Source organism: Crinia signifera, chromosome 3 (assembly GCF_055691185.1).
Source record: "Crinia signifera chromosome 3, ASM5569118v1, whole genome shotgun sequence".
Classification (NCBI taxonomy): domain Eukaryota; kingdom Metazoa; phylum Chordata; class Amphibia; order Anura; family Myobatrachidae; genus Crinia; species Crinia signifera.
The window spans coordinates 272,091,225-272,117,745 of record NC_139219.1 but is presented as its reverse complement, the minus strand read 5'-3'; the positions used below and the strand labels follow the sequence as shown (position 1 = coordinate 272,117,745).

At 44.5% G+C, this 26,521-nt stretch overlaps 1 protein-coding gene across 6 annotated transcripts in view; it reads right to left on the bottom strand.

The window, feature by feature from the left end:
- PXYLP1 (2-phosphoxylose phosphatase 1) overlaps window positions 1-26,521 on the bottom strand; it is a 79,797-nt gene that overhangs the window by 15,932 nt on the left and 37,344 nt on the right. For 3 of the 6 annotated variants that reach the window (XM_083178046.1, XM_083178044.1, XM_083178049.1), the window contains exons 2-3: window positions 14,720-14,855; window positions 162-218 (exon numbers count right to left, since the gene is read on the bottom strand). In XM_083178046.1, coding sequence (XP_083034172.1) covers window positions 162-218; window positions 14,720-14,798 — 136 coding nt within the window. In that variant the 5' untranslated portion in view covers window positions 14,799-14,855. Of the gene's footprint in view, window positions 1-161; window positions 219-14,719; window positions 14,856-14,991; window positions 15,049-19,170; window positions 19,312-21,375; window positions 21,397-26,521 lie in introns of those variants that run through there. The other 3 variants (XM_083178045.1, XM_083178048.1, XM_083178047.1) reach the window with 3 other exon arrangements.

The following is a 26,521-nucleotide window of genomic DNA, read 5'->3' as shown; positions in this document are numbered from 1 at the left end:
ATCCTTACTACATTCGCCCTTTTTAATGTATTTACTGGAAATTATGTGTTGCTACCATTTTTTCCCATTGTATGGCATTACAGAACCCCTGTGGCTCCTTATATATCAAAAACAAAGATAACAATTCTAGAAATAATAAGGTGCATTATATGTGATGTTACCTGCGAGCAGTTGGGCTTGCGTCTTCAGCTGCATGCTGACAGGCAACCATCTGGAGACTAGAGAGAGAGAGTAAAGATGTGACAACAGTTACATATATATGGAAATTAAGGGAAATGCTAATTCTGTACAGAGTTTAAAACCATACAGCACTTAATTTACATATATAATATGAACTATATATAAAACTTTAAGTTAACTATAAATTGGGCGTGTGCAAATAACCACCCACACAGTATATATGCATTCAGTATTCTAGAGGAATTGTAGAGAGATACAGTAATTGGAGGTTACTCCCTTGTAGACTTTTAGGGCACGGAACACACGACTCTCTGAAATCACACCGCCATGTTTATTTTTGTATCGGAGCGGCAATCGTGTTTAACTTGCATTGAATATAATAATAATATTGAAAATAGCAACATAAAATATATTTTGAACAGAATGGGTTTATAACATGACATGCCACAGTAATACAATCCAAAATAACAGTTCCCATAGTGAACCCCTGCCAGATCATCACTGCCAGGGCCTGTTTAGCCAATAGGCTGATTATGCTACAGCCTAGGGCGCAATGTATATCTTATATAACTAATGTATATCGTGCTTGTTAGCTTTCACCCGTCCCAATGTACTGTGGGGGGTAAAGTTCTTAATGTGACTGTGCCAATGTTACTTATACCCCTTTTACACCAAAATCCCAGATCTGACCTGGTATTTGGAACACGGTTCCAAGCCAGGTCGGATACGGGATTTGCACCGTTTACACTGTGGTGCCAACCCGCGGTGTAAACGGGGGCGGTGCATCTAGATGACATAATCTCCAAGCAACGGGAGCACTGATTGCTGTGCTGGGTCCTGGACCTCCACATTGGGGCAAGCCCAGCACCAAGGTAAGCTGCTGGGCTGCCCCAGTTTTAGATCATGCATGCCAGTTGTATAACCTTCATTACAAGCACATGGGCAGTATGACTGGCGAGTCCCTGAGCGCCCATACACGTGAGTTTAGCAGCATTACAAGGGGAGATACCTGTGTTTTAGCCTAGGGCACCGGGAACCTGTAATCAGGTCCTGATCACTGCTTAGCCTAGGAGCAGAGAATCACAATAGCCCACCTTTATCACTCTCCTAACCCCCATGAGATGCCGTGTGCAGGCCTTTGGCGCGGCAGGTTCCGATTATACACAATAAAAAGTTGGGAGTTATGTTACATCACTTTTTTCAACAGTCACTGACATTTAATCCAAAGTTAGTAGTTTTTCAAGTGAGCATATATATTAGCATGCTGGCGTTATATATTGTGCATTATTAGCATACAACTCACTGCCTGATTTTACAGGTCATTCTGCAGGCACAGATATATACAGCAGTCCCATAGAGGGACCTACTAGAGTGTCTGCTAGGCTCATGAGCAACGCAACACTCGAAGTTTCAGAATGTGGCAAATCAATATAGCAAGCATATGTAACTGACTTCAGAGTCACTTTAATATGCGTGCACCTTTGCCATCATTTGATAGTCACCGACCATGGAATGATGTGGGTGGATCCCACAAGGCTGTGAATAGATATTACTGTGCAACATCCATTCGCAAGCCCCTGCGAGCCTTGCGAATGAGGCAGGGTTTGTTGCACACGCAAGGCTGTGAATTTGCAACCTTGCAAATAAACCAGAATAACCCCCTTTGAGTAGTTTCTGGCTTTACACACAGACTGGGAAAATCATTTGATGATGAGTGAGTTGCGTATGGATTTGGAACTGAACAACAGTCGGTACTTGTGTACTAGCACGGCGCCCCGATTATTAGTCGCCCGATTTTTTAATCGAATCGCATTGCATGCCATACACCCGATGGCATGCGATGCGACGCGATTTTAACTCATATTCGATATTAAATTGTATAAGCACCCTAATGGGTGCTTACAATGGTTAAATGCACCCCCACGCCACCCCCCCCCACTATAAACGTGAACCTGAAGCGTGGCGAGTGCAGCGAGCCCGCGAGGGGCGGTGGTACGCGTCCTACGACCTTTTCATACCCGCACTATCCACGTCGGCGTGGAGTTGAGAATAGAAAGTGTGGTGAGCGCAGCGAGCCACCGAGCCCGAACCGTGGCGAGCACAGCGAGCCCCGCGAGGGGACGCGGATACTTGTGAAGCCTGCGAGGGGACGCGTATAGCTGTGAAGGTATCCGCGTGCGCTTGCCACGCTTCGGGCTCGGTGGCTCGCCACGCTTCGGGTTCACGTTTATACTTGGGGGGTGGCATGGGGGTGCATTTAACCATTGTAAGCACCCATTAGGGTGCTTATACAATTTATAATCACATCGCATTGTATGCCATTGTGCAACATCGGCCGATATTGCGTCGCATCGCATACCATCGCATGCCTTATGGTCTGCGATGCGATGGGCACCGTGTTAGTACACAAGTACCCAACAGTCAATAAGATGTTCGCAAGCCATTCGCAGCCTTGCACAGGGCAGGATTTCACTCTATCTGTTCAGAGGCCTCTTCAAAATTGCACAGCAGCGATCAGGTTTGAATAACCCCAGTAGTTAGTGCATGAGCAGCATCATGCTATGGAGGCTAAATACACACTTATACTGAAGGTAGATAGTTATACAGGGGATATAGAGATAAAAAGTACATATTCAACAGGTTTTGTTGATGAGGCATAACTACATTATTTGTTGCAGATCTCTCATTTCCTCACAATCGCTACCAAGTCTGTATAATTAACAGCCATACCAAAATCCATACATACAGATGTGTAACTATACATCTAGAGATAGGTAGTGCCAATCACACAAGATGGTCTATAGCTGAAAGAGTGTATAATGCGGAGGTGTGCTACCACTGGACAAATGTTTCAGAAGAGACTAATAGAGAAAGAAAAGCTGTCGTGTACATGGTGCACCTCATTTTATTAAAATTTCAATTTTATTAAATATATGAATAAACTGCGAAATAAAAAAAACAACAAAAGTGACTCAGAAATAGAATAAAGAATTAGAGTGTTAAAAATAGCAGGCAGTGCACTACAATTAGTATCTATCCCTTTAATAAACGGTTGATGCTTTCTAGCATCTTACTCTAGATAGCTACGCGTATATGCATCTTATTATAGTATATGTATATGATGTATCCACATTATTCTTGGTGCTCAGCACTTTAAGTATTCTATGGTAATAGCATAAAAGCTGAAATATTCATATAAATGTACTGTCCGCATCTAATACTCTTCACAGGCTAACTAGCAACACTATTGCAATATACCGTTACTCTGTTATTAGTTACAAACAATCCATTGCATGTATCTTTATAAGTAGATAATGCTGCCTTCAGACCGCAAAACTGGCTTTGACCAGGTATTTTAAAACGTTTCTAAAAAATGGGTCTGCCAGCTAAAACTCCTTTCACACCGCATGTCTTTAAACGGTATTTTAGTGCAGTTTTTGTTCCTTCACAACTCTGAACCTGTTTTAACCCATAGAAAACACTGGATGAAAAAAAACGGGTCTGAAACGGGTAGGACCCCGCTTTATTACCGTTTAGAAATACCAGTTCAATAGAACCGGTAAATTCACTCTGCACCTTTCAGACTGCACAAATTACCGTTTTAAATGGCAAAATAACGGGTAAAAAGTGCAGTCTGAAACTGTATCACCCTTCAGGCTATTGAACACAGTAGTATGATATAAATACTAGTTCCCAACAGGTATCTCAGTGGTACACTAAATCATACTGTGTGTCTGGTAGTGGCTTATCACACATATATGCTAGTTATACCCCTTTCATACCGCAAATGCCGGGGTCGCACCCAGAATTAGGACCCAGGTCCATTCCAGTCTCTGCATTTGCGGTCTGCAAGCTCCCCGTGTGACCCAGCTTATTGCCGGGTGCCATCACACGGGGGTGGGGTGGAGCAATGGTGCATCACTAAGGGGCGTGGGAGGAGGCTGCGCTTGGAGCTGACAGCATTGCCTCCTCCATACTATAAACGGGACCTGCTCATTTGACCCAGGTTATCTGTTCACACCACACCATACCCCGGGAGCAACCCTGGTAAATGCACAACCCGGGCCCATTCACACCAGCACTACACCCGGATTTTTCCAGAGGCAAACCTGGTAAAAAAGGCTGGTGTGAATGATGTATTAGTAGTAGCTGTAAATATACATCTATCCTATGTGTGCTACAAAATCATGCATGAAGCCGTGTGACTTGGTAGTGCTGGGCATCTTTTCCCAATAAAAAGATGTTCAAGTCACACTGCGGTATGGCGTGACTAGAAGGGCTGCTGTATTGAGACAACATTTTACGAACTGTACATCTATATTATTCTATGCATTGATGTAACTATACTGCAGCGTTTAGATTGGACTGTAAGACTTTCTTAAACACTGTAACTGACCTATTCAAATGATGTTACAATAAAAGTAGTTAAGAATTGTTATGGACTGAACGTTTCAAGTGCATTTTTTGAATATATTTATTACCTGCCTCTTCCTTCTACAGGGGTGCACACACAGTGCAATGTACTTTCTATTCAATCCAGATTTGATCTCAATCAAATTGGGATTGAATCGCACGGCGCCGTGTACACATTCGATTTAGACTATATAGTACAGATCTGCGCTATACAGTCTTGTTTGCACAGTCTATTTTTCCATATGATTTCTGCGGGCCTGCGCATTGAGATCAAATGAAAATCGAATGCATTCAATTTTGATTCAATTTTGCTTATATAAGCAAAATCAAATAGAAATATAGACAAAACCGAACCGTGTGTACACCCTAATACAGTTCAAATGCAATTGTTTTTATCTATATAAAACATACAGATTCATATATATATATAAATATATATATATATATATATATATATATATATTCCTCATTCATCTACTGTACTTTAAATCTTTCCAGATTACATAACACGTGCACCAGAAAATTAACACGTATGCACAAATAACATTAGGCTCCAACATTATACAGTAATGTATAAAATAATAAACAAGCAGACATATTAATTATGCCATTATTAATGCCTACATATTTCCCATTAAAACGATAAACAAATCATAATTAATACACAAAGGCTGATCATGATGCGTTACCAAAACGACACAATAAAATAACGAGTAGAATGAAGCATATACCTAGTAAGAGGAGAATTGGGAGCATGCTGCAGATGCGTACAGTAGCTTCAGTATGGAAATGGCAATGGTTTTCTCAAACACACTGTATATTTTAGTCTCCGGCGGGGCACCTCCTCAGAAGGCACAGCACTGCCTTTCACTGCTCTGCATACCTAACAGTTGATTCAGTTCCTTGTTCATGGAAATTGACAGCTTTGGACCACAGAAAGAAAGACTGTCTTGTTCTCCCAGGAGCTAGAATTAACTTAAAGGGCCACCAAGACTAAAACACTAGTTGCCTTCCACAAGCTATTAATAACATGCACACATGTTTTGTTCCCATACAATGGGGTAGATGTATTAAGCCTTAACAAGAGATAAATGCAAGGGTGATAAGGAGAGATAAACGTCTAGCCAATCAGCTCTTTACTGACTTTTTTCAAACACAGCCTGTAACATGGTAGTTAGGATGTGATTGGCTGGACGTTTATCTCTCTTTATCCCTTTTGCATTTATCTCTTGTTAACATGCATAGGGCAATCTACAGACAACCCTGTGCCACCCCAACTATGGATAAATGATCCCCCCGTCCCGTGCTAAGAAAGCCATTTACCTCACCCTGCCATATCTCTGTAACCTATAGTAGAAGGCTCGGCTCTATCTCCAACTATTTAGACCTTTGTCTATCCGGGACAGTTGAGCAGCGCAGTACTTTAGGTAAATTTTATGATGAACTGTACCACTGTATGTTTGTATGTATATGTTTTGTATTTGTATGAAAACTGAAATAAAGATTTAAAGTAAAAAAAAAGATCCCTTCTCTTTCTCCTGTAAGCCAACCAATCTCACATTGGGGCAGATGTATAACAAGAGATAAATGCAAGGGTGATAAGGAGAGATAAACGTCCAGCCAATCAGCTCCTTTCTGACTTTTTCCAAACACAGCCTGTAACATGGCAGTAAGCAGGTGATTGGCTGGACATTTATCTCTCTCTATCACCCTTGCATTTATCTCTTGTTAATACATCTTAATACATCTGCCCCAGTGGGCCTTATTCTGAGTTGTAACTAATTCCGATTTTTTCACGATTATCGTACAACTGCCAATGCATCTGATTGGCACTGCACATGTGACGCGATGGTCTACATATAAAATGATTAACAGACAGGGTCTGTTTGGGCAGTTACAGGAAGTAGCGGCAAAAATGCTGACATGTCACAAACATTTTTTGAGGGAAAGCGGGGAGGGAAAATCTGAGGGCCAGCATAGGACATAACATAAGATGGGGGTGGGGAGTAAACTTTGTTTCAGCCATTCAGAACCGGGTCTACTAAAACTGCTTAATGTACTAAAGTGAGCCAGACTCACAAATCCCACCTTCCCATGGCACAGGTACAATGATGACAATGAATCACATCCAATAGCTTTTATTCTTCTAGTATTGTCACGTTGCTGGAAACTGTATATTGAGTATATTGAATCACCCAGAATAAAAACCCACAATACTTTCTAATCAAAGTGGCGAGATGTGAAAAGATTTCACAATAGTTTTATCATGCTGACATCACTTCACACATACCGCTTACACTATTCACAGAACAACTTCAAATATGCTCTATTACTGGGGACTGATTACACTGTAATACTAATAGATCAAGGCAGAAACATTAATGTCAATTAGATGAAATGGGAGTGGCTCAGCTAACAAGACATGGCTGTACAATGTCATCCTCAGTTAGTATTTTGCACCCATAAGAGATCCTCCTCCCAACAGACACATATGCCTCCATCTCCTGGTCAGCATGTTGCATTAACATGACAATACTATACTTTCAAAAAGCGGTACTTGTTTCCTAGCACGGCGCCCAATATTTTCATCTTATGGGATCGCATGCCATATGCCATATAGCCGCATACAATGCATGCGATGCGATGCAATGGTATACAATTTTTTATTGTACAACCACCCTGATGGGTCCTTACAATGTTAAATGGCCCCCCATACTCAACGCCACCCCCACGATCAACGCTAACCTGAAGCGTGGCAAGCGCAGCGAGCCCGCAAGGGGCGGCGGTACCTTTTCATACCCCCACTATCCACGTCGGCGTGGAGTTGACTTTAGATAGTGTGGCGAGCGCAGCAAGCCACCGAGCCCGAAGCGTGGCGAGTGCAGCGTGCCCTGCGAGGGGACATGAATAACTTTACATGTATTGCACGTCCCCTCGCGGGGCTCACTTCGCTTGCCACGCTTCGGGCTCGTATTCTGCGTCCCCTCTCGGGGATCGCTACGCTCGCCACGCTTCGGGCTCGCCACACTATTTAATATCAACTCCACGCCGACGTGGATAGTGGGGTATGAAAAGGTCAGAGGACGCGTACCGCCGCCGCTCGCCACGCTTCAGGTTGGCGTTGATCCTGGGGGTGCCGTTGACTATGGGGGGCCATTTCACATTGTAAGGGTGCTTGTACAATCAAAAATCGTATAAGATCGCATCATATGCCATTGTGTGGCCTACGATGCAATATTTTATTGTACAACATCGCGTCACATACCTTATTTAGTGTTATGGTATACGATGCGATTGGCGCTGTGCTAGGAAACAAGTACCCAAAAAGATGACCCACAAACCGCAACCACTGTCTAGACCCCCTTAGGACAATGGTGTAAGACAGAAGGCAGGTCAGTAGACGTTGCTACACATGCAGTCACTTGCTGTGCTGTGACAGGATAGGGTGATTTACATAGCACGCAGCCGGCCCAATTTGTTGCACCATTACTATACTCCATGGTTGCCTTGGCTGGTAAGCAGTTATGTACTTACCATATGTGGAATCATTTCCTGAGGCGCAAATCTGACTTATTCTGGTTCAGTCATAAAAGAAACTTCCCACTCAGTGGTATGTTCAGACATCTGTAGTTAACACACCAGATGTCTACAGAGAGATCCCAAAATGATACAATGGAATGTGTACAGAGAGGTCCGGGATGGTAACAGGAATGAGAGTTCCAGCTCTTTTTGCTGAGAGACATTTGTGTTATTTCTTCTATATTATTAGTTTAATTGAATTACCTTTTTATATCTTTATTTAATATGCAAATAAGACAACTTGTTTATACAAATCGTAAGCATTACTTGTGGATATTTATTATTTGCACTTTAGTAGCCTCCCACAGTGACTTATTGGTAGTGGAATACTGTACATATAAAAAATATGTTTTTCAGACAATCTTAGCAATTCTGTATTATTGTGAAACCCATTTTTATATCATTTTAAATGTTTATTATATGCTATATAACATTATTATGCTATCTGTCATGAGTAAAAAAACACTGGGAAATTGCAGAGGAAAGGACTGGATTTTGCACTGTGTAATGTACTGTAATGTTGTCCACAAACACACGTCGTTCACATTTAGAGAATGGCAAGACTCTGTCTTTGTATTATAATCTTCAAAGGCTTTCTCAGCATCAGTGATTTTCCTGTCTTTACATGTGGCTGCGGTGGAAACACTTGGCAAGCATCTCGCCATTCAGGCTCCCGAGTACGGTGTCATTTTGTCTCACTGGGAACTGGATGAGAACTTTCCCTTACAAGAGATTTCTTGCTGTGTGGTTATCAGCACATTTTTATGACAACATGGTATAAATCAAGGACTCATCTCCAGTCATAGAGTACCCCCAACAGGTCGCATTTTTAATCATGCAAACTGTGAGTTACTCTATTCTGCTGCATTAGGAATTATCCCACCTGCTTCCACAGACCAAAATCATGAAAACATGAACTGTTGGGAAAAACTGAGGGCTAAGGTTAAGAAACACTAGTCTAACTTTCTATGGGGAGTAAAATATACCAGCGCTGGCTTGTTTTTCAAATAATTCAGAAATTGTAACAGATGACCAGGTAGATGTTACAACCTAAAGACTGGACCTGCAGCGACCCCAATAGTCCACCCAGGTCTACCGGACAAGCTACCAGAATTACAAATTCGAGATTTCAGCTTACATCAGGAACCGGCCACCTGGTAATATATTGCTGCTTAATTAGAGACAACCCTTCCAGATATAGTTAATCCTGGATATAGGAGTCTCAAAGTGTATATAGGGCTCACAATTCAATGAATGTTCATTTAACCTTTTAGAGTGTCTGTTTACATACTAAATTATATGTATGTGTCCATTTTTAATATGTGCGTTTTATGTTCATACATTTTTATACTTCTGAGAAACTGTAAATTTCTGAATTATTTGAGAAACAAGCCAGCGCTGGTATATTTTTCTCTTATCTGGTATATTTTCTGGGGATTGACTAGCCCCTTACTAGCTGCTGTTAGCAAGCGCACCTTACTACCACATATTTTTTCTATGGGGCGTATTCAATGCAGGTTCAAGACTGTCGGGCTGGCCCGACAGCCGTGACCCTGTCCCGTTTGTGCATGGCTCAACACTGATTTGGCAGGTGGGATTCAATGTCCCGCCTGCTGAGCACCGAGTAGGGGGCGTGGCAGCGGGAAGCGTCTGGAAATCGTCGAGCTGCGGCCAGGAGGTCGTCAATTTCCGGCCGTTCTCGGAAGAACATGCCCGACTGCTTGTAAAATTGGGGACATTCTGCCGAGATTCCTGTTCAATGCTGTCGGGGAAGACAGCGTTGAATAGGGCCCCGCCACTATTTCCCCCGTCGGGAATAGCGGCGGGAGACTGAATACCCCCCTTAGTATAGAAATGTACATTTGATCGGAGTTGTGTTTTACAGAATGTACTGAGTATTTCACTGTGGCCCATTTTCAGAGCAAGTGCTTGTATAGAGGTCACATCCTGACGGAAAGTTCCAAGGGTAGAGTATGAGGGAGTGCTGTCTGCACCAAATTGTACTGGGCACATAATGAGATTTGCATTAAAAAGTCCCACTCACTAATGCACAATGGTGCAAACTGGGTACTCATAAGGTGGATGCAATGCCCTATGATGCAAGTCACATCATTAAGAAGAACAGCATGCGGAAGGGGAATACTCAGGAGGATTTATTTAAGATCGGGAGTCTCATACACATTCCAGAAGACTAGGCAACTAGGACAAGGATGCACATAAAAAGGTAAATAAAACCAATATATTCAACACCTATACTCTAATCATCATAGCTATGATCACACTGGCTCACAATAACAATAGAGGCTGCTAAGGGGACACTGTATTCTGTGACACTTGGATTTCATAAAAGCAGATTCCAACATGCAGAGGTACAATGGTAGCTATCACCTGGACAAAGTAGCAAAACTTGCAGCCAAGGGAGACAAAGCTGTCATTATCTCTGAACTGCAGGGGCCAGCACAGCAAGAACAAACACAATACAGGTTGAGTATCCCGTATCCGAGTATCCGTTATCCGAATTATTCCGAAAACCATACATTCCAGAAAGTGAAAAAAATATTTTTTTTTTTGCTAAAAACTCACTGGGGACATTTGTAACAGCACTACTGGTGACATGATATGTAACTGGCACTATATATGTACAAGAAAATGATTGCTTGGCATTCAAATTCAATATCTGAGATAGTACACAAATTTTGTTTCATGTTTTGAAACCTTGTTTTTTGAACAAATAAAATATATTTGTGTATTTTATGTGGTAATAAAATATATTTGTGTGTATTTTATGTGTTTATACAGCATACATGCAAGATACTTCAAAATACATAATTGAAATATTAAAATATTCCGAAATACGGAATAATCCGTTATCCAAAATTCTCCTGGTCCCGAGCATTTTGGATACGGGATACTCAACCTGTACTATGCAGAGAGCAGAATTTATAATCTGACATCAACCTGATCTATCGGCAACAATTTCATCCAGTAAATACAGAGAATGGTTACAAGCTCCCTAACTACTAGGGAGGCCAATCTCGGGCCATTTATTCAATCCCGGGATTCGAGATTGAAAATTTGTCAATCCCGGGATTGGCCAACTGATATGGCCACTGCTGCATCTGTTAGCTCTCTGGCCACAGGAGAGGAGGGAGAGCAGCGAGACAGCTGAGCCCTGTACACAGTGGTGGATGGGGGAGGAGACGAGGTGACTCCGGGCCGGGGGGCGACGCGGCACGGGAACCCCAGTGAGTAACTGCGTAGCGTGACCTCTAACATCACGTTGCACAGCCACACAAACTTGCTGCCAGGCAGCGCCTGAGCTGATTGCAGCTTACGCTCATGTCTGGGCATCCCCATGCCAATGCAGGAGGGCACCTGGCTTCAGGGGGAGGGTGGTGGATGTCTCAGAACGTCAGCCGCCCGCATCGTTCTCGGACCCAAACACCGCCTAGTCTAGGTCAGCCAGTTTTGACTTTATTGTTTACAATCTAATGTTTAGGTATAGTTAAAATCTTCCATAGTCAGAATCTCAAGTAAATATAGTCAATATTGAATGGTTCTGGGCTCCTGGGAGTTCAAGGAAAATCGCATAGTCAAAATCGGACATCGCAAAAATCACACTGTGTATGGACCTATAGATGAAAAATCCTGGCCATAGATAGTAGAGGGTGAAACACATGTAAAAACATAAGGTGGAATATACAGTAAAAGGTACTGTAAATGTTTTATTTATAATAATGGAAAAAGTTTCTTATCTAAACAGGTATTTGTTCACCAGTATACCAAAATTTCCAAAGGAGCAAACAAATGATATACTGTAGTATCATATACTAAATGTTGCATACATATGTTTATTATACTATAGATTATGATATGAATATCTGCTTCTTAAGGCCCCTATACATTGCCCGATTTGAGCCCGATTTCACCCGATTCTGGAGGATCGAGATGACAAATCAGGTGAAATATCCCAAATTGCGTAGTGTTTGACATCCGATCTGATCCGATGCGCGGTCCCGTGAGCATCGGATCAGATCCTGAGGTGGGACAGTCTGCACATAGGATAAATATTATGTGCAGCCGTCAGTGCAGCAGGGAGCGAGGTCCGAGAGAGCTGCAGGAGGGGTGGCAGCAGGAGAGCAGGGTCTGTAGTAGAGGCAGGCGGGGAACGGAGAGCAGGGTCTGGGATAGCGGCAAGTGGGAGAATAGAAAAATCCTATTCAAAAGAGAGCTCAGCCAATCAGCTGCCGCCAAGTCTTTTGAATAGGATTTTCTTCAATAACGCTCGCTGCTCCCCTGGGACTCTGCTCTCTGGTCCCTCTGCCTCTACCATGGAACCTGCCGCTACCCCGCTTGCAGCTACCCCGGACCCTGCCGCTACCCCGTCTGCAGCTCCTCTGGGCCCTGATCTCCGGTCCCTGCCTGCCTCTACCACGGACCCTGTTCTCCTGCCTCTACCCCGCCTGGAGCTCCCCCGGGTTTAAATGTGATATATCGCATCCGATTTATCACATGTAAAAAATGGCACATCAAGTGCCAAATCTTATCAAGCTCCCCCGGGGAGCTGTCAGGAGGGCTAAGGGGTAGTCTGGGCTGACCTATCCTTAGGACAAGTCAGCCTAATGTATGGGGGCCCTTAGACATGGGGTGTCCAATAAGTTTCCTGATGTGTAGAGCATAGTTAGAGTAGATACAATCTGACTAGGAGCTAAATGTATTCCTTGTTATATGTCAATACACGCGTATAAGCAGCAATGCACACTGTAGAAGTCAGCATGTTCAAATTCTTAAAAAACTCATTATGCAGCCACAATCCTCTACGACTACAAGAGTGGTCTGCAACAGCACGAGAGTTTTCACTGGCTGCTTTAGGGGAGCACCATTGAGTTTGAGTGGTTTGCAGAAACTTGGCATGGAAGACAGTGTAGATAGGGTGGATAGAAAAGAATGTTTTTTCTTGGCGCACAGAGGTAAGTTGAAAGGGGTGTGGCACAGGGGTCCGACAGTCGGACCCCTGTACCACACCAAGTCTGCTCGCCCCCTTCCCTCCCTCAACAAAGCGAACGCATCGTCTAGTGTGATACTTGCCAAAGGTGTTCGGAAAGGAGGTCTGCATATGCGAATAACCGCAGGATTGCGCATTCCTCCAACATTGGAAATGGGGCGAAATTCGGCCCCTTCCAATGCAACCTAAATCAGGCCCTTAATGTTCACTTTGTAAATATAATACTTTTGTGCATAAGGAAACTTAATACAGACTGCTCACAATTATAATAACAAGTGGTTTCCAATCTCAGTCCTCAATGCACCCTCTGTGTTAACTGTTATCATAAATATGATTAAACAACAGCATGGCTGAAGTACATGAGAATAAATCAACCAAAAGATGCCAAGTTCCTCTCCGCCTGCAGAGCTAACAGCAGATACTTGCAGCTTTTTGTTTTATGGTTTATTCATTAGGATAAACAGTCTTTGTTCTCGGACAGGTAAAGACAAAGTTCGGTAACAAAGTCCCTACGCATTTATTTGCTTTTTATCCCTGGCATATAAATGATTAGGAAATATTAGGCACTCATTTATAAGCAGAAGCATTAGTTGTTCCTGGAACTCTACTCTTACACAATTAGTTTTGCAACATAATTTGCAATGCAATTCTAGGCACAGGGCATTCCTCCTTACACTATACCAGAAATACATTTATGATTTTTTGCCATAAAATATATAATATTCACCCCAACTTTAAATGACCTGTTCAAAATCTAATGACTTTGTGTGGAAATGTGACTAGGTTTTGGAAATGGGGGGGGGGGTTGGGGTTAGGTAGTGCTCCCCACTGGGTGAGTTTTTTGGGGGAGCGCTCCCTAAAAAAAAACCACCACTGTCTCTCCCGGGGCCGGGCAGCACCGCTGGGCACTATATCAGCCGCTGCCCAGTCCTGCCCCGGCAATCCAGCTGTGTGCAGCGTTACAAGATCAAGTCGCACAAAGGCCGGGTAGGGAGGAGGCGGGGGCGGGCATTTGGATCCAGGCAGCAGCTGAAGCTGAGTTAATATATGAGCGAGTGCAGGACATACAAATTAATAAATATATATATATATATATATATATATATATATATATATATATATATATATATATATATATAAATAAACACTCTATGGAGGTGATTCCAAGTTGCTTTGCAATTGGGTGCGGCTAATTACTTATCCGTTCGAACCTAGATTGCAGATAGGGGGTGTGGGGCGGCGGCAAGGGGTCGCGCCCATGGGAACACCCAGCATTCTATGGGCATTCCCATGGAAACGCTGGGCGTTCCCATTTTAACGCGCCGGTGACGCGGGTTTGGGGAACGGGCAGCTGACGTCAGCGGATGTCAGCTGCCCATCCGCTTCCCGTACAGGCACCTGCTCCCCCCTCTGCCAGCACTGAAAGTGCTGCAAAACAATACCACTATGAGACAGTAAATTAATACAAGTCAATGCGGGTAACAAAAGATAAAGACAAAAAAATCGAGTTAATTTCTGGATAAATATAAAAAATGTACTCACAGAACTGAAGACTGAGACTGAGGAAAGCGAGGAGTGCAGCCAGGGCCAGCAGTAAAAGAAATCGGTTTCGGAGAAGCATTCTTCAATTCCTTCTACTTAATCTTCATGGTATCTTCATTTCTGCCATTAAACATCCCTGACAAAGAAGAATTCTTAATTCAGCTACGGTGGTTGAGTAATGCAGGTGATACAGATGCAAGACAGATGCTGGACAAAACAGCTTCTAAAGAACTGCAATACTACCTAAATTTACTAAGCTATGGATTGTCTACCTGGAGCCATAGGAGCTGCCCTATGAAGCTGTCTTCCATCCTGGAGCTCCAGCAAATCTGGAAGAAGAACTGGTATAATAAGAAAACCGGACTCTCTGCTCTGTATACTGTAAATATATTAAACTGCCAATATGTGGGTGTGGTACTGTGCAAGCTCAGCAGAACACACTCTGCACATACACTTCTTGGACGGCTTTCAAATATGGTTTAATACACTATTGCCACAGCCCATCATGGTGTGCCTGGTCCCATGTGACTAGGCTTTTTTGCATCTTTTTTTGCACTGGAATTTGGGTCTTATGCTATGCCTTGTTTGGAAAAAATTGGCAAAAACCATGTGCACTGCAGGTGGGGCAGATGTAACATGTGCAGAGAGAGTTAAATTTGGGTAGGGTGTGTGTTGAAACTAAAATCTAAATTGCAGTGTAAAAATAATGCAGCCAGTATTTACCCTGCACAGAAACAAAATAACTCACACAAATCTAACTCTCTCTATACAGGTTACATCTGCCCCACCTGCAGTGCACATGGTTTTGCCCATTTTCATAACAAATTAGTACTGCAATCAGATCTGAATAAAGGCCATGGTGCTATAGCCTTGCTATACAATCCCTATTTGATTGGGATCGAATGGCACGGCAAGTCAAATGCATGCATTTGATTTTGACTATATAGTGCAGATCTGTACTATATATAGTCATGGCAGCACTGTCTATTTGGCTATTCAATTTCAGCTGAACGGGAGCGCACATCGGCATCAAAAGCTTAAAACCATGTTTGATCTCTATTTAATGTCTATGCGATACCGATTCGATTTTGACTATATAGTGAAAATCGAAAGGTAAATCTCACTGTGGGCCTGATTCTGGTTGACCGGCAAAGCTAAAAATTGTGCAACTTTGTAGGTCATTTTTATGTTGCGCGCACCAACAACCCCCCCCCCTCCCCCCCGCATTTGCTGACCATCAAGTGATTTTTGCAGGTGCTCGTCTGGTGCCTTACACCTGCGGGCATCCTGTACGGGAAGCAGGCGGGCAACTAACATCCGCTGATAAATACATTAAACACTGGGCAATCCCATTGGTGCAGCCTGTTGCCGCTGCCCCACGCCCCCCACCAGCAGTGCTAGGTGCGAATAGGACAGCGAACAAGCAATTTGCAGTGCCCGCTCGCACCAAGCGGCTGCACATGCGCATAAAAGTATATTCACATGTGCAATCGCTCACCATTGCTCCCCTATACGAACAAGCAAGATTAGATTAGAATCACCCCCTGTGTGTACACACCATTAGCCACAATGCAATGTGACAAAACAGCATCACAATACTGCACTATTTAATTTGATATGCAACACTTGTATATCTTTGTGTTAGTGAATCTGAAGATGCAAGAACTGGTGGCTCACTCGTGTCAGGCTTCTCACGCTGCATGTCATATTGAGGCTAGGTGTATGACGAAACACATGTATTGAAGGTAATGAACTTATAATTTTACATAACAGTGAAGTGTACAAATGTACAGCTGGCCACACACAGTCAAACATGTGTTTCTGTTTTTGTTTCTTATTGAACAATGGGATTTAATGATACTGACAAACTGACAACAGAGGCAAAAGATTACAATCCATGTTTACTCAGCTTTTCAGTGAGTCACAGACACATTAGAGTTTTCAGCTAGCATTTCATTACATGTACAACATAAAACAGCGGAAGGGCAATTAAACTTTTAATGTTTATTTACGAGGCACAATAGAAAGCTTTACGACTAGTTTTAGTTTGATCCTGTTGGGTGAGATGTGACATAGGGGATCCATTACCAGGAATAAAATAGACAGTCAATAGTTTGACTCCATAGGGACATGCTTTAGTTTGACAGGCACAAAAGGATGACAGGTAAAAGGTACCCAGTACATATTTCGACAAGTCAACACACGTATGGTCGATGTATTTTTCCCCATGTTTTTCCAACTTTGGCTTGATGTGATATCCATGTGGAGTGTGATTGGGAATAACCTGTGGCAAGAGCAGCAGTAGCGAAGCGAGTCACCTTGCCTGAAGCATGGTGAGTGAAGCGACTCAGCAAGGGGGCACTTTTTTTTTTTTACTTATTGCAGATCCAAAAAGACAAAAAAGTATTTTGGAAACAATTTTCACATCTACCTTTTCAGCATGTTGAACTAGTGCGTGTCAGCCAAATGACTGTCAATCTATTTACTGTAAAATATCTATACCACAACAACTGTAATGGTAGGTACACACCAGACTGTGAGCCAATCGTATGATGGTCGCACGATCTGTATGGAGCACACGTTCTGCTCACGATCTGCTCCCAGCAGAAGGGATATTTTACAAATCCTGACTGCAGCAGATAGGATCTCCAAAACGACCAGTGAGAAAGTGCATCGGATCGGATCTAACACATGGCAAAACATGACCAATATACATACAATGGGTCGAGATTGTATCGAAATTGGGGGAATTGAGGCCACAGCGTTCTGGTGTGTGCCCAGCATTACATAGAGCCCTGTTATTTTGTGGAAATATTGCAAGAGTGTCACAAAAGACATTCATGCTGCCTTCACACCGCAAAAACCTGCTTAGAACGGGTCTTAAAACTGGTCAAAGCAGGCTTAATGCCCCTTTCAGACCGCACATAAACCCGTTCTTAGACCGGGTCTAAACAGGCTTTCTGGTGTGAAAGCAGAAGGCATCCTTCTCCTTTCCCCCACACCTCCCCCCTCCCTGCACAGCGCAGCCAGTGGCGTAAGTTCATCCCCGGCTCCCGGACACAAGGTGATTGCTGTTCCCCCCCCTCCCTCCCCCTCTCCTCCGGGGGCCATGCCGTCCTGTCCGGCCTGAGGCGGGAGGGCGATCGCTGAATCCGTCCATGATCAGGGGGAGAGCCGGCGGTAGCAGGGGAGAGCCAGACCGGGCGCACTACATGTGAATGCCCGGCGAGAGGGGGGGGGGGGGCAGCCAAAACTATATCACTGACCCCTCTATACCCGCCACTACATTACAGACCTCTCTCTACCCGCCACTACATTACAGACCCCTCTATACCCGCCACTACATTACAGACCTCTCTCTACCCGCCACTACATTACAGACCCTCTGTACCCGCCACTACATCACTGACCCCTCTGTACCCACCACTACATTACCGACCCTTCTATACCCGCCACTACATTACAGACCCCTCTGTACCCGCCACTACATCACTGACCCCTCTGTACCCACCACTACATTACCGACCCCTCTATACCCGCCACTACATTACAGACCCCTCTGTACCCACCACTACATCACTGACCCCTCTATATCCGCCACTACATTACAGACCCCTTTGTACCTGCCACTACATTACAGACATCTCTATACCCGCCACTACATTACAGACCCCTTTGTACCCGCCACTACAACACTGACCCCTCTATGCCCACCACTACATCACTGATCCCTCTGTAAACCACCACTACATTAAAGACCCCTCAGTACCCGGCACTACATCACTGACCTCTCTATACCCGCCACTACATTACTGACCCCTCTGTACCCGCCACTACATTACTGACCCCTCTGTAACCGCCACTACATTACTGACCCCTCTGTACCCGCCACGACATCACTGACCCCTCTATACCCACCACTACATCACTGACCCCTTTATACCCGCCACTACATTACAGACCCCTCTGTACCCGCCACTACATCAGTGTATATTAATATATATAGGTGTACGTATATAAACACAAACACTCATATATTGGAATATAGAGATTGTATAGACATATACAATTATCAGAAACACATATACAAATGGTACTATTACACACACATAACTATACCAGATATATATAGCTACAGATGTTAATATCTATATACAGGTAACAGATACTGTAACAACAGCCCCCCCCCCCCCCCCACACACACACACACACACACACACAACACACTGACATGTATTTTTCCACACAATCACATGCAGACACACACAAACACACACATTTAATGAAAGCAACAGGGCCCACCCACATATGTACTTAAGTTACACATAGTCTTACACACACAGACATACTTAGTCCATTACACACTCATAAAAAAGCACTGACACGTGTTTTTAACATAACAACAATTATATGAGATATTCCCAACCATGTCCCCTCACCAAAGCACTCACCCAGGCCAGCAGGCAGCTCCTGTAATGTGTGACTGTGGACCGTGGAGAAGGGAGGGAGCAGGTTTGAAGCTGCCCGGGAGGAGAGAAGAGGAGGAGCCTGAGGTCAGGACACAGGTGGGAAGGGGCTGCCTGCGTGAGCTCAGCTCATTAGTGGCTGTTCCAGGGAAAGAGGGACTGCTCAGCTGTGTAGGCTCATGGCTGCGTTCAGTGACAGTCACTGCGTCTCTCCACTGTCGGCTGTCAGAGCAGTCTGCAGCACACGCTGCAATGCCTCCCGGCCACAGGTATACTTATGCACGGCACATCTGCAGCCCCAGTCAGTTCTATGAACTGTCTGGGGCTCAGATCAGCACTCACTGAGCCAGCAAATAGAGAGTACAGAAAGTCATTGTTGCTGAAAGGGACAAAGCGATAAGGAACAATGGGGCAGATGTATTAAGCTTTAATGCAAGGGTGATAAGGAGAGATAAATGCCCAGCCAATCCCCTGCTAACTGCCATGTTACAGGCTGTGTTGGCTGGACGTTTATCTCTCCTTATCACACTTGCATTTATCTCTTGTTAAGGCTTAATACATCTGCCCCAATGAAAGCAAGGATAGTGCTAGCTATGATGATATAGGATGATCATATATGACGTTATCTCCTTCCACTTTATCTCTTCACCAGGCTTAATCCATCTGCGCCAATCTCTGTGAGGTCATCCTGATCTCTGTTATTATGCTTAACGCTCAGATAAAATGCCTGACAGACCTAAAGATATTCTGTAACTCAGCAAATATTCTGGCCATACACAGTATATGTAGCCATGATACTTTGTTTCCTTTAAATCGGAGATGTTTTCCTAATTCCTATTCCTTTCATGTAGGGCATCTGTTGGTCAGAAGGGGCAGTGCATACGCATGATGTGGCCAACTTGCAAATCTGAACACATTGCATCAGATGGACATAATGGACTATTTCAGCATGTCCGACAAATCAATGAATAGACCATACAATTCTCTGCCCATTAACTATAATGTATGCTCAGCATTAGCTTTGTTCTGCATGTGCACTTTAGGGCTGCTGAATATCCTGGTTCTATGCAAAACAAAGGGTGATAATGACTGACCAAAGCAGCCCCAATACACAGAGAATAATGGAAATACATGTTCTCTTTAAGCCATAAACAATACATTTTGTTCTATTTAGAAATAACTACTTGCATAAGAGATGGTTATTGGTGCATGCATGTGATTTTTAAAATGCATCTCTTGTATATCATGGGTTAAATTTAATAGGAGGACAGAGTCAGAAAGTGAGAGATTTGGTAAGAAATCTCCGATTTTTTGAAAGCGGCAATCATTTACCCTGCAAAATCAAACTGGTTTTGCAGGGTAAATGATTGCCGCTTTAAAAAAACTGGAGAGGTTTTACCTAATCTCTCACTTTCTGAATCTCTCATCCTATTACATTTCACCCCATATATTATATTTTTGATCCTGGATGTCACCTGACAATAATGGCTAATTATTTTGATCCTGGGAATTAGCACTGGTGAGAGACTGCAGATTGGCTTTGTTACCCGTAGCATACTGTAACATCAGTGTCAGATTAATCCATGGGAGCCCTGTTCCTAACCGGCCCCCTACTCCACTAAAGTTTGCCTTACCTTATGCATAATTGTTCTTCTATATTCCCAATGAAACACTTTTCATTAGAACACAAAAAGCCACGCATAACATGTAGCAAGCATCCGATTTCAAGTATTTACCAATAAACTGTGGAGGACTGAGGTCAATTCATTAAAATACAGAGAGCGGGGCAATCACCTCAAGCTCACTCCATATATTATTAGTCATAACAATTGAAATATAAAAGTTCTATGTTTCCAGTGACAGCCCATGGTGATAAGGGGCCTGTCACGGATCACAGAGGAGGACACTACCTGTGTGAGAATTTGACTTTACCTGAGCAGAGGCGCGGAGTCTAACCGTGCCAGGGGTTTTCTGCCAGTGACCCCTCCAAGCGGGATTTGGGCTTTTGCGGCGCCTGGCACGTCGGTCGCGGCCCTCTGCCCAGGCTTCTCGTACAGGAACTGGTTACACTGGAACTAGCAGTAGTCAGACAAGGGTTTAGCAGGTGCAGGTCACAGGTATAGCCGGGTCGGTAACAGTAAATCAGAAGGCTGGATACACACAGGTATAATGCTGAAATGGTGTGAGTACCTGAGACACTGGACACTGATAATACTATGCAGCACTGGATGACTTCAGGTATGAGCTTGGAACCAACAAGCAGTGAACAGAGACTAAATGAGCAAACTGAGAGTGGATCTCCCCAGGTACTGTGCAGATGGTGATTGCAGTCAGCTGTATAAGCAGGTAACACTGGAGTTTGCAGGATGAGCTTGGTGAACTAGTATTTGCAGGATTGATTACTTGCAGAGAAGTACTTAGCTGGAATGCAGGGAATTACAGCAACTGCAATTCTGGGCCAGATAACAGAATCTTTAACTTGCACATGAAAGACAAGGAACAGCATGTAGCTCAGGGAAGTAACACCTTGCTTCTGGCACCAGTGGGAATTCTCACAGGGAGTATCACTCAGCTGTAGGTGTGTGATAGGCTGCTGAGATCAGCTGACAAGGTGATGTCAGAGTACCAGGTATTCACACAATATAACAGAGTGTGACATTACCCCCCCCCCTGAATGGGTGGCCTCCGGACACCCCTTGGACTGGTAGCAATTAATGCTTTCGACGACTCTTCTTCCCTCCTCGGGAACGTCTTGATCTACTTGGAAGAGATGGAATCTCCGGTTCAACAAAAACTGCTTTCTGAAATATAGGACCACCAGGAAACGGTGCTTCATCCATTACGGGATCAAAATCAGAATCAGAGTCCTGGTCTAGTGTCAGAACCATGTTTTTCTTTTTGACAATAGTATCAGAAATGGATGAAAAATCCCAAGAACCAGAATACCTAGAGAAGTCGTCATGAAGAGAGACCAAGGAAGCAACCCCGAGTCTCAAAATAGCAGACTGTGGACCTGGTACAGATCTTGATGCTTTTGGAGCAAACCTTTGTAGAACTGCTTCAGTAAAAGCTGAGAGATCTTCTAAAATAGGATCCTTGGTCTCTATGAGTGGGTTAGCCCACTCCAAAGCCTTACCCCTAAAGGCCAAAAGGAAATATTTCACCACATTGGAAGAAGAGAGCGATGTCAGCAATCCTGAATCCACATCGGCAAGATATTGACGAACCAATGCATAAAACTGCTCCAGATCTCCATCGAAATAAACGGATGGTCGACCATCCTCTAAACTTCTAGGCAGAGAATCAAATGAGGAGTCCACAACTGCTGGAATATTATTAATTTTAGAAAACTTTACTTCTTTTTTGGGACCCAGTATTGGAAGGTTTCCACTTGACTGTATAGACAGAACTGAACTAGCACTGGAGGCACTGGAGTCCCCTCCTGGGGCTGAGGCACAAGAGTCTCCTCCTGGAACTGCCAACTCAGACATCTCCCCTGGCATTGGAAGCTCAGCTGCCCATCCTGGAGAAAAAAAATCATACACCCCTTCTGGAGTTACAAATTCAGATGCCCTTCCTAGGTCTACAAGACCAGATACCCTATTGGGACTGGAGACCTCTCCTGGGGCATGGCATACTGTGACCCCTCCTGGTGCATGGCACACTGATCCGTCTTGGGGCACGCCACACAGTGATCCATCTTGGGATACCATACTCTGAGGGCGCTCTTGGGGTATGATGCTCTGAGGCCCCTCCTCGGGCTGGAAGGCCAGAATCCCCTCCTGGGGCTGGATTGGCGGAACCCCCTCCTGGGGCTGGATTGGCGGAACCCCCTCCTGGGGCTGGATTGGCGGAGCCCCCTCCTGGGGCTGGATTGGCTGAGCCCCCTCCTGGGGCTGGATTGGCTGAGCCCCCTCCTGGGGCTGGATTGGCTGAGCCCCCTCCTGGGGCTGGATTGGCTGAGCCCCCTCCTGGGGCTGGATTGGCGGAGCCCCCTCCTGGGGCTGGACTGGCGGAGCCCCCTCCTGGGGCTGGACTGACGGAGCCCCCTCCTGGGGCTGGACTGACGGAGCCCCCTCCTGGGGCTGGACTGACGGAGCCCCCTCCTGGGGCTGGACTGACGGAGCCCCCTCCTGGGGCTGGACTGACGGAGCCCCCTCCTGGGGCTGGACTGACGGAGCCCCCTCCTGGGGCTGGATTGACAGAGCCCCCTCCTGGGGCTGGATTGACAGAGCCCCCTCCTGGGGCTGGATTGACAGAGCCCCCTCCTGGGGCTGGATTGACAGAGCCCCCTCCTGGGGCTGGATTGACAGAGCCCCCTCCTGGGGCTGGATTGACAGAGCCCCCTCCTGGGGCTGGATTGACAGAGCCCCCTCCTGGGGCTGGAATGACATAACACCCTTTTCAGGGTTTTCAGAATCGGATTTTTGGCCTTGGAACCGATCATCGATAGAAACATTGGTCATTCCTCCTGATGTTGCAGGAACAGATTTCCCACTGACTTTAAGAGATTTGAAAACTCGCTTTTGAAGTCCAAACCTGTAATTGGGTGCTTTTGTCACAGGACCCCAATCTTGAACTTGGATTCCACTTTGGACACTCTCCTTAGCACCCATACTCTGATTGGTGCAAACTGGAACAGATGAGGACCCTCGAGATGTTTTATCACTGATGCCATTACTCTGAGACTTGTCCCTATTCCTGGATTTGCGCAGGGAGCAGTCCTCTATGAAATGATCAGGACCCGCACAATAAAGACAAAGTTGCAATTCCTTGCGCCGTTGGCGTTCAGCTTCAGACAACTTGGGCCTTGGAAAGCTCTGATGCCTCTCTCTTTTGTCCCGAGAACGAGATCTCAGTTTTTAGGGCTCCTAAATCAACAGACTCCTTAAATCCAGTGCATTGTGATGGGGTTTTAATGGAATCAGGCATTTTTTCAAAAAGTTCTGGTAGAAACTGAATAATCCTGATTAATAGCTTTTGCAGCTGCTCTAACATCTGACAAAAAACTCTCAGTCTCACAGAAGTCTGGATACCTGGTGACTGGAAGGTCTGTGAATAATTGTGAGTGGTCCCTTTAACTGAGTCATCTGTTTTCAGATTACCAGCAAATTCTTTGGAAAAGACTGGAGGAATGCAGGGGTTAACTGAGTCAGAAAAAAGTCTTTGGGACTGAGAAGCCATGGTAAAACAATCGGCTAAATAATGCAGCATGGATGCTTGCGACCTCTCACATATCTTCATTAATTCCACATGAAGGTCTGTCACCTGGGTCTGACCAGCAGTGTCCATTTTATTTAGGCCAGAAGCAATCTGTCACGGATCACAGAGGAGGACACTACCTGTGTGAGAATTTGACTTTACCTGAGCAGAGGCGCGGAGTCTAACCGTGCCAGGGGTTTTCTGCCAGTGACCCCTCCAAGCGGGATTTGGGCTTTTGCGGCGCCTGGCACGTCGGTCGCGGCCCTCTGCCCAGGCTTCTCGTACAGGAACTGGTTACACTGGAAGTAGCAGTAGTCAGACAAGGGTTTAGCAGGTGCAGGTCACAGGTATAGCCGGGTCGGTAGCAAATAACAGATGGCTGGAGGTACACAAGGATTGAGCAGGTTCTTTGTCACAGGAATAGCCAGGTCAGTACCAGATATCAGGGAGCGTAGTGCAGACAAGGTTTTACCAGTTGCAGGTCACAGGGATAGCCGGGTCGGTAACAGTAAATCAGAAGGCTGGATACACACAGGTATAATGCTGAAATGGTGTGAGTACCTGAGACACTGGACACTGATAATACTATGCAGCACTGGATGACTTCAGGTATGAGCTTGGAACCAACAAGCAGTGAACAGAGACTGAATGAGCAAACTGAGAGTGGATCTCCCCAGGTACTGTGCAGATGGTGATTGCAGTCAGCTGTATAAGCAGGTAACACTGGTGTTTGCAGGATGAGCTTGGTGAACTAGTATTTGCAGGATTGATTACTTGCAGAGAAGTACTTAGCTGGAATGCAGAGAATTACAGCAACTGCAATTCTGGGCCAGATAACAGAATCTTTCACTTGCACATGGGAGACAAGGAACAGCATGTAGCTCAGGGAAGTAACACCTTGCTTCTGGCACCAGTGGGAATTCTCACAGGGAGTATCACTCAGCTGTAGGTGTGTGATAGGCTGCTGAGATCAGCTGACAAGGTGATGTCAGAGTACCAGGTATTCACACAATATAACAGAGTGTGACAGGGCCCATTTATATTAACCCTTTCCCGACCGGGCGTTTTTTGTTAATTTTTTTTTTTTTTTCCTCCTCGCGTTCAAATAAGCGTAACTTTTTAAATTTTCCGGCTATATAGACACATGAGGGCTTTTTTTTTGCGGGACAAGTTGTACTTTTTAATGGTACCATTTACTATACCGTATAATATTCTGGGGAATCAGGAAATAATTCAATGTGGGGTAAAAAGGAAAAAAAACACAATTAAACAATTTTGCGCTGGTTACGTTTTTTTTGGAGTTCATAGTTCGTTTAAAATGATGGGTTATCTTTATTCTATGGGTCGTTACGATTCCGGTGATACCAAACTTATATAGTTTTCGTTACGTTTTACCACTAAAAAAAAAATAGAAAATTTTAAGTTTTTTCTAATTTGCGTCGCGTCGCCATGTTCTGCGGCTTATAACTTTTTTATTTTTCCACCTACGGACCTGGGTGAGGGCTCATTTTTTGCGGGCTGAAGTGTACTTTTTAATTAATACCATTATGGGATATGTGCGACTTTCTGATCTCTTTTAGTTACATTTTTTTGGGTAGGCGATGCGACCAAAAAACGTAGTTTTGGCGTTGGGAATGTTTTTCTGTTTACGCCTTTAACCGTGTGGGATAACTAATGTTATATTTTAATAGATCGGACTTTTAGGAACGCGGCGATACCAAATATGTTCAATTTTTTTATTTTTTATTTATTTTTATTTGTGAAATGGGGAAAGGGGGGTGATTTGAACTTTTAATATTTTTTTTTTGGTACTTGTGAGTTATCTGGGCGTCCGATTTTTTGATTGTATGCCTTAAGTTAAGGCATACAATCAGATGCGATGCGATATCGCATCGCATCGCATGCGACCATCGGATGCGATGACCCGATTTTTCCATAGGAATCAATGTTAAAATGGACTGAGTCCATTTTAACATGGAATTCAATGGGAAAAAGGGGTCCTTTTCATACCCCTACTATCCAAGTGGGCATGGAGTTGGATATAAACCTGTGGCGAGCGTAGCGAGCCACCGAGCCCGAAGCGTGGCGAGCGAAGCGAGCCCCGCGAGGGGACGGTATTCCGTGTCCCCTCGCG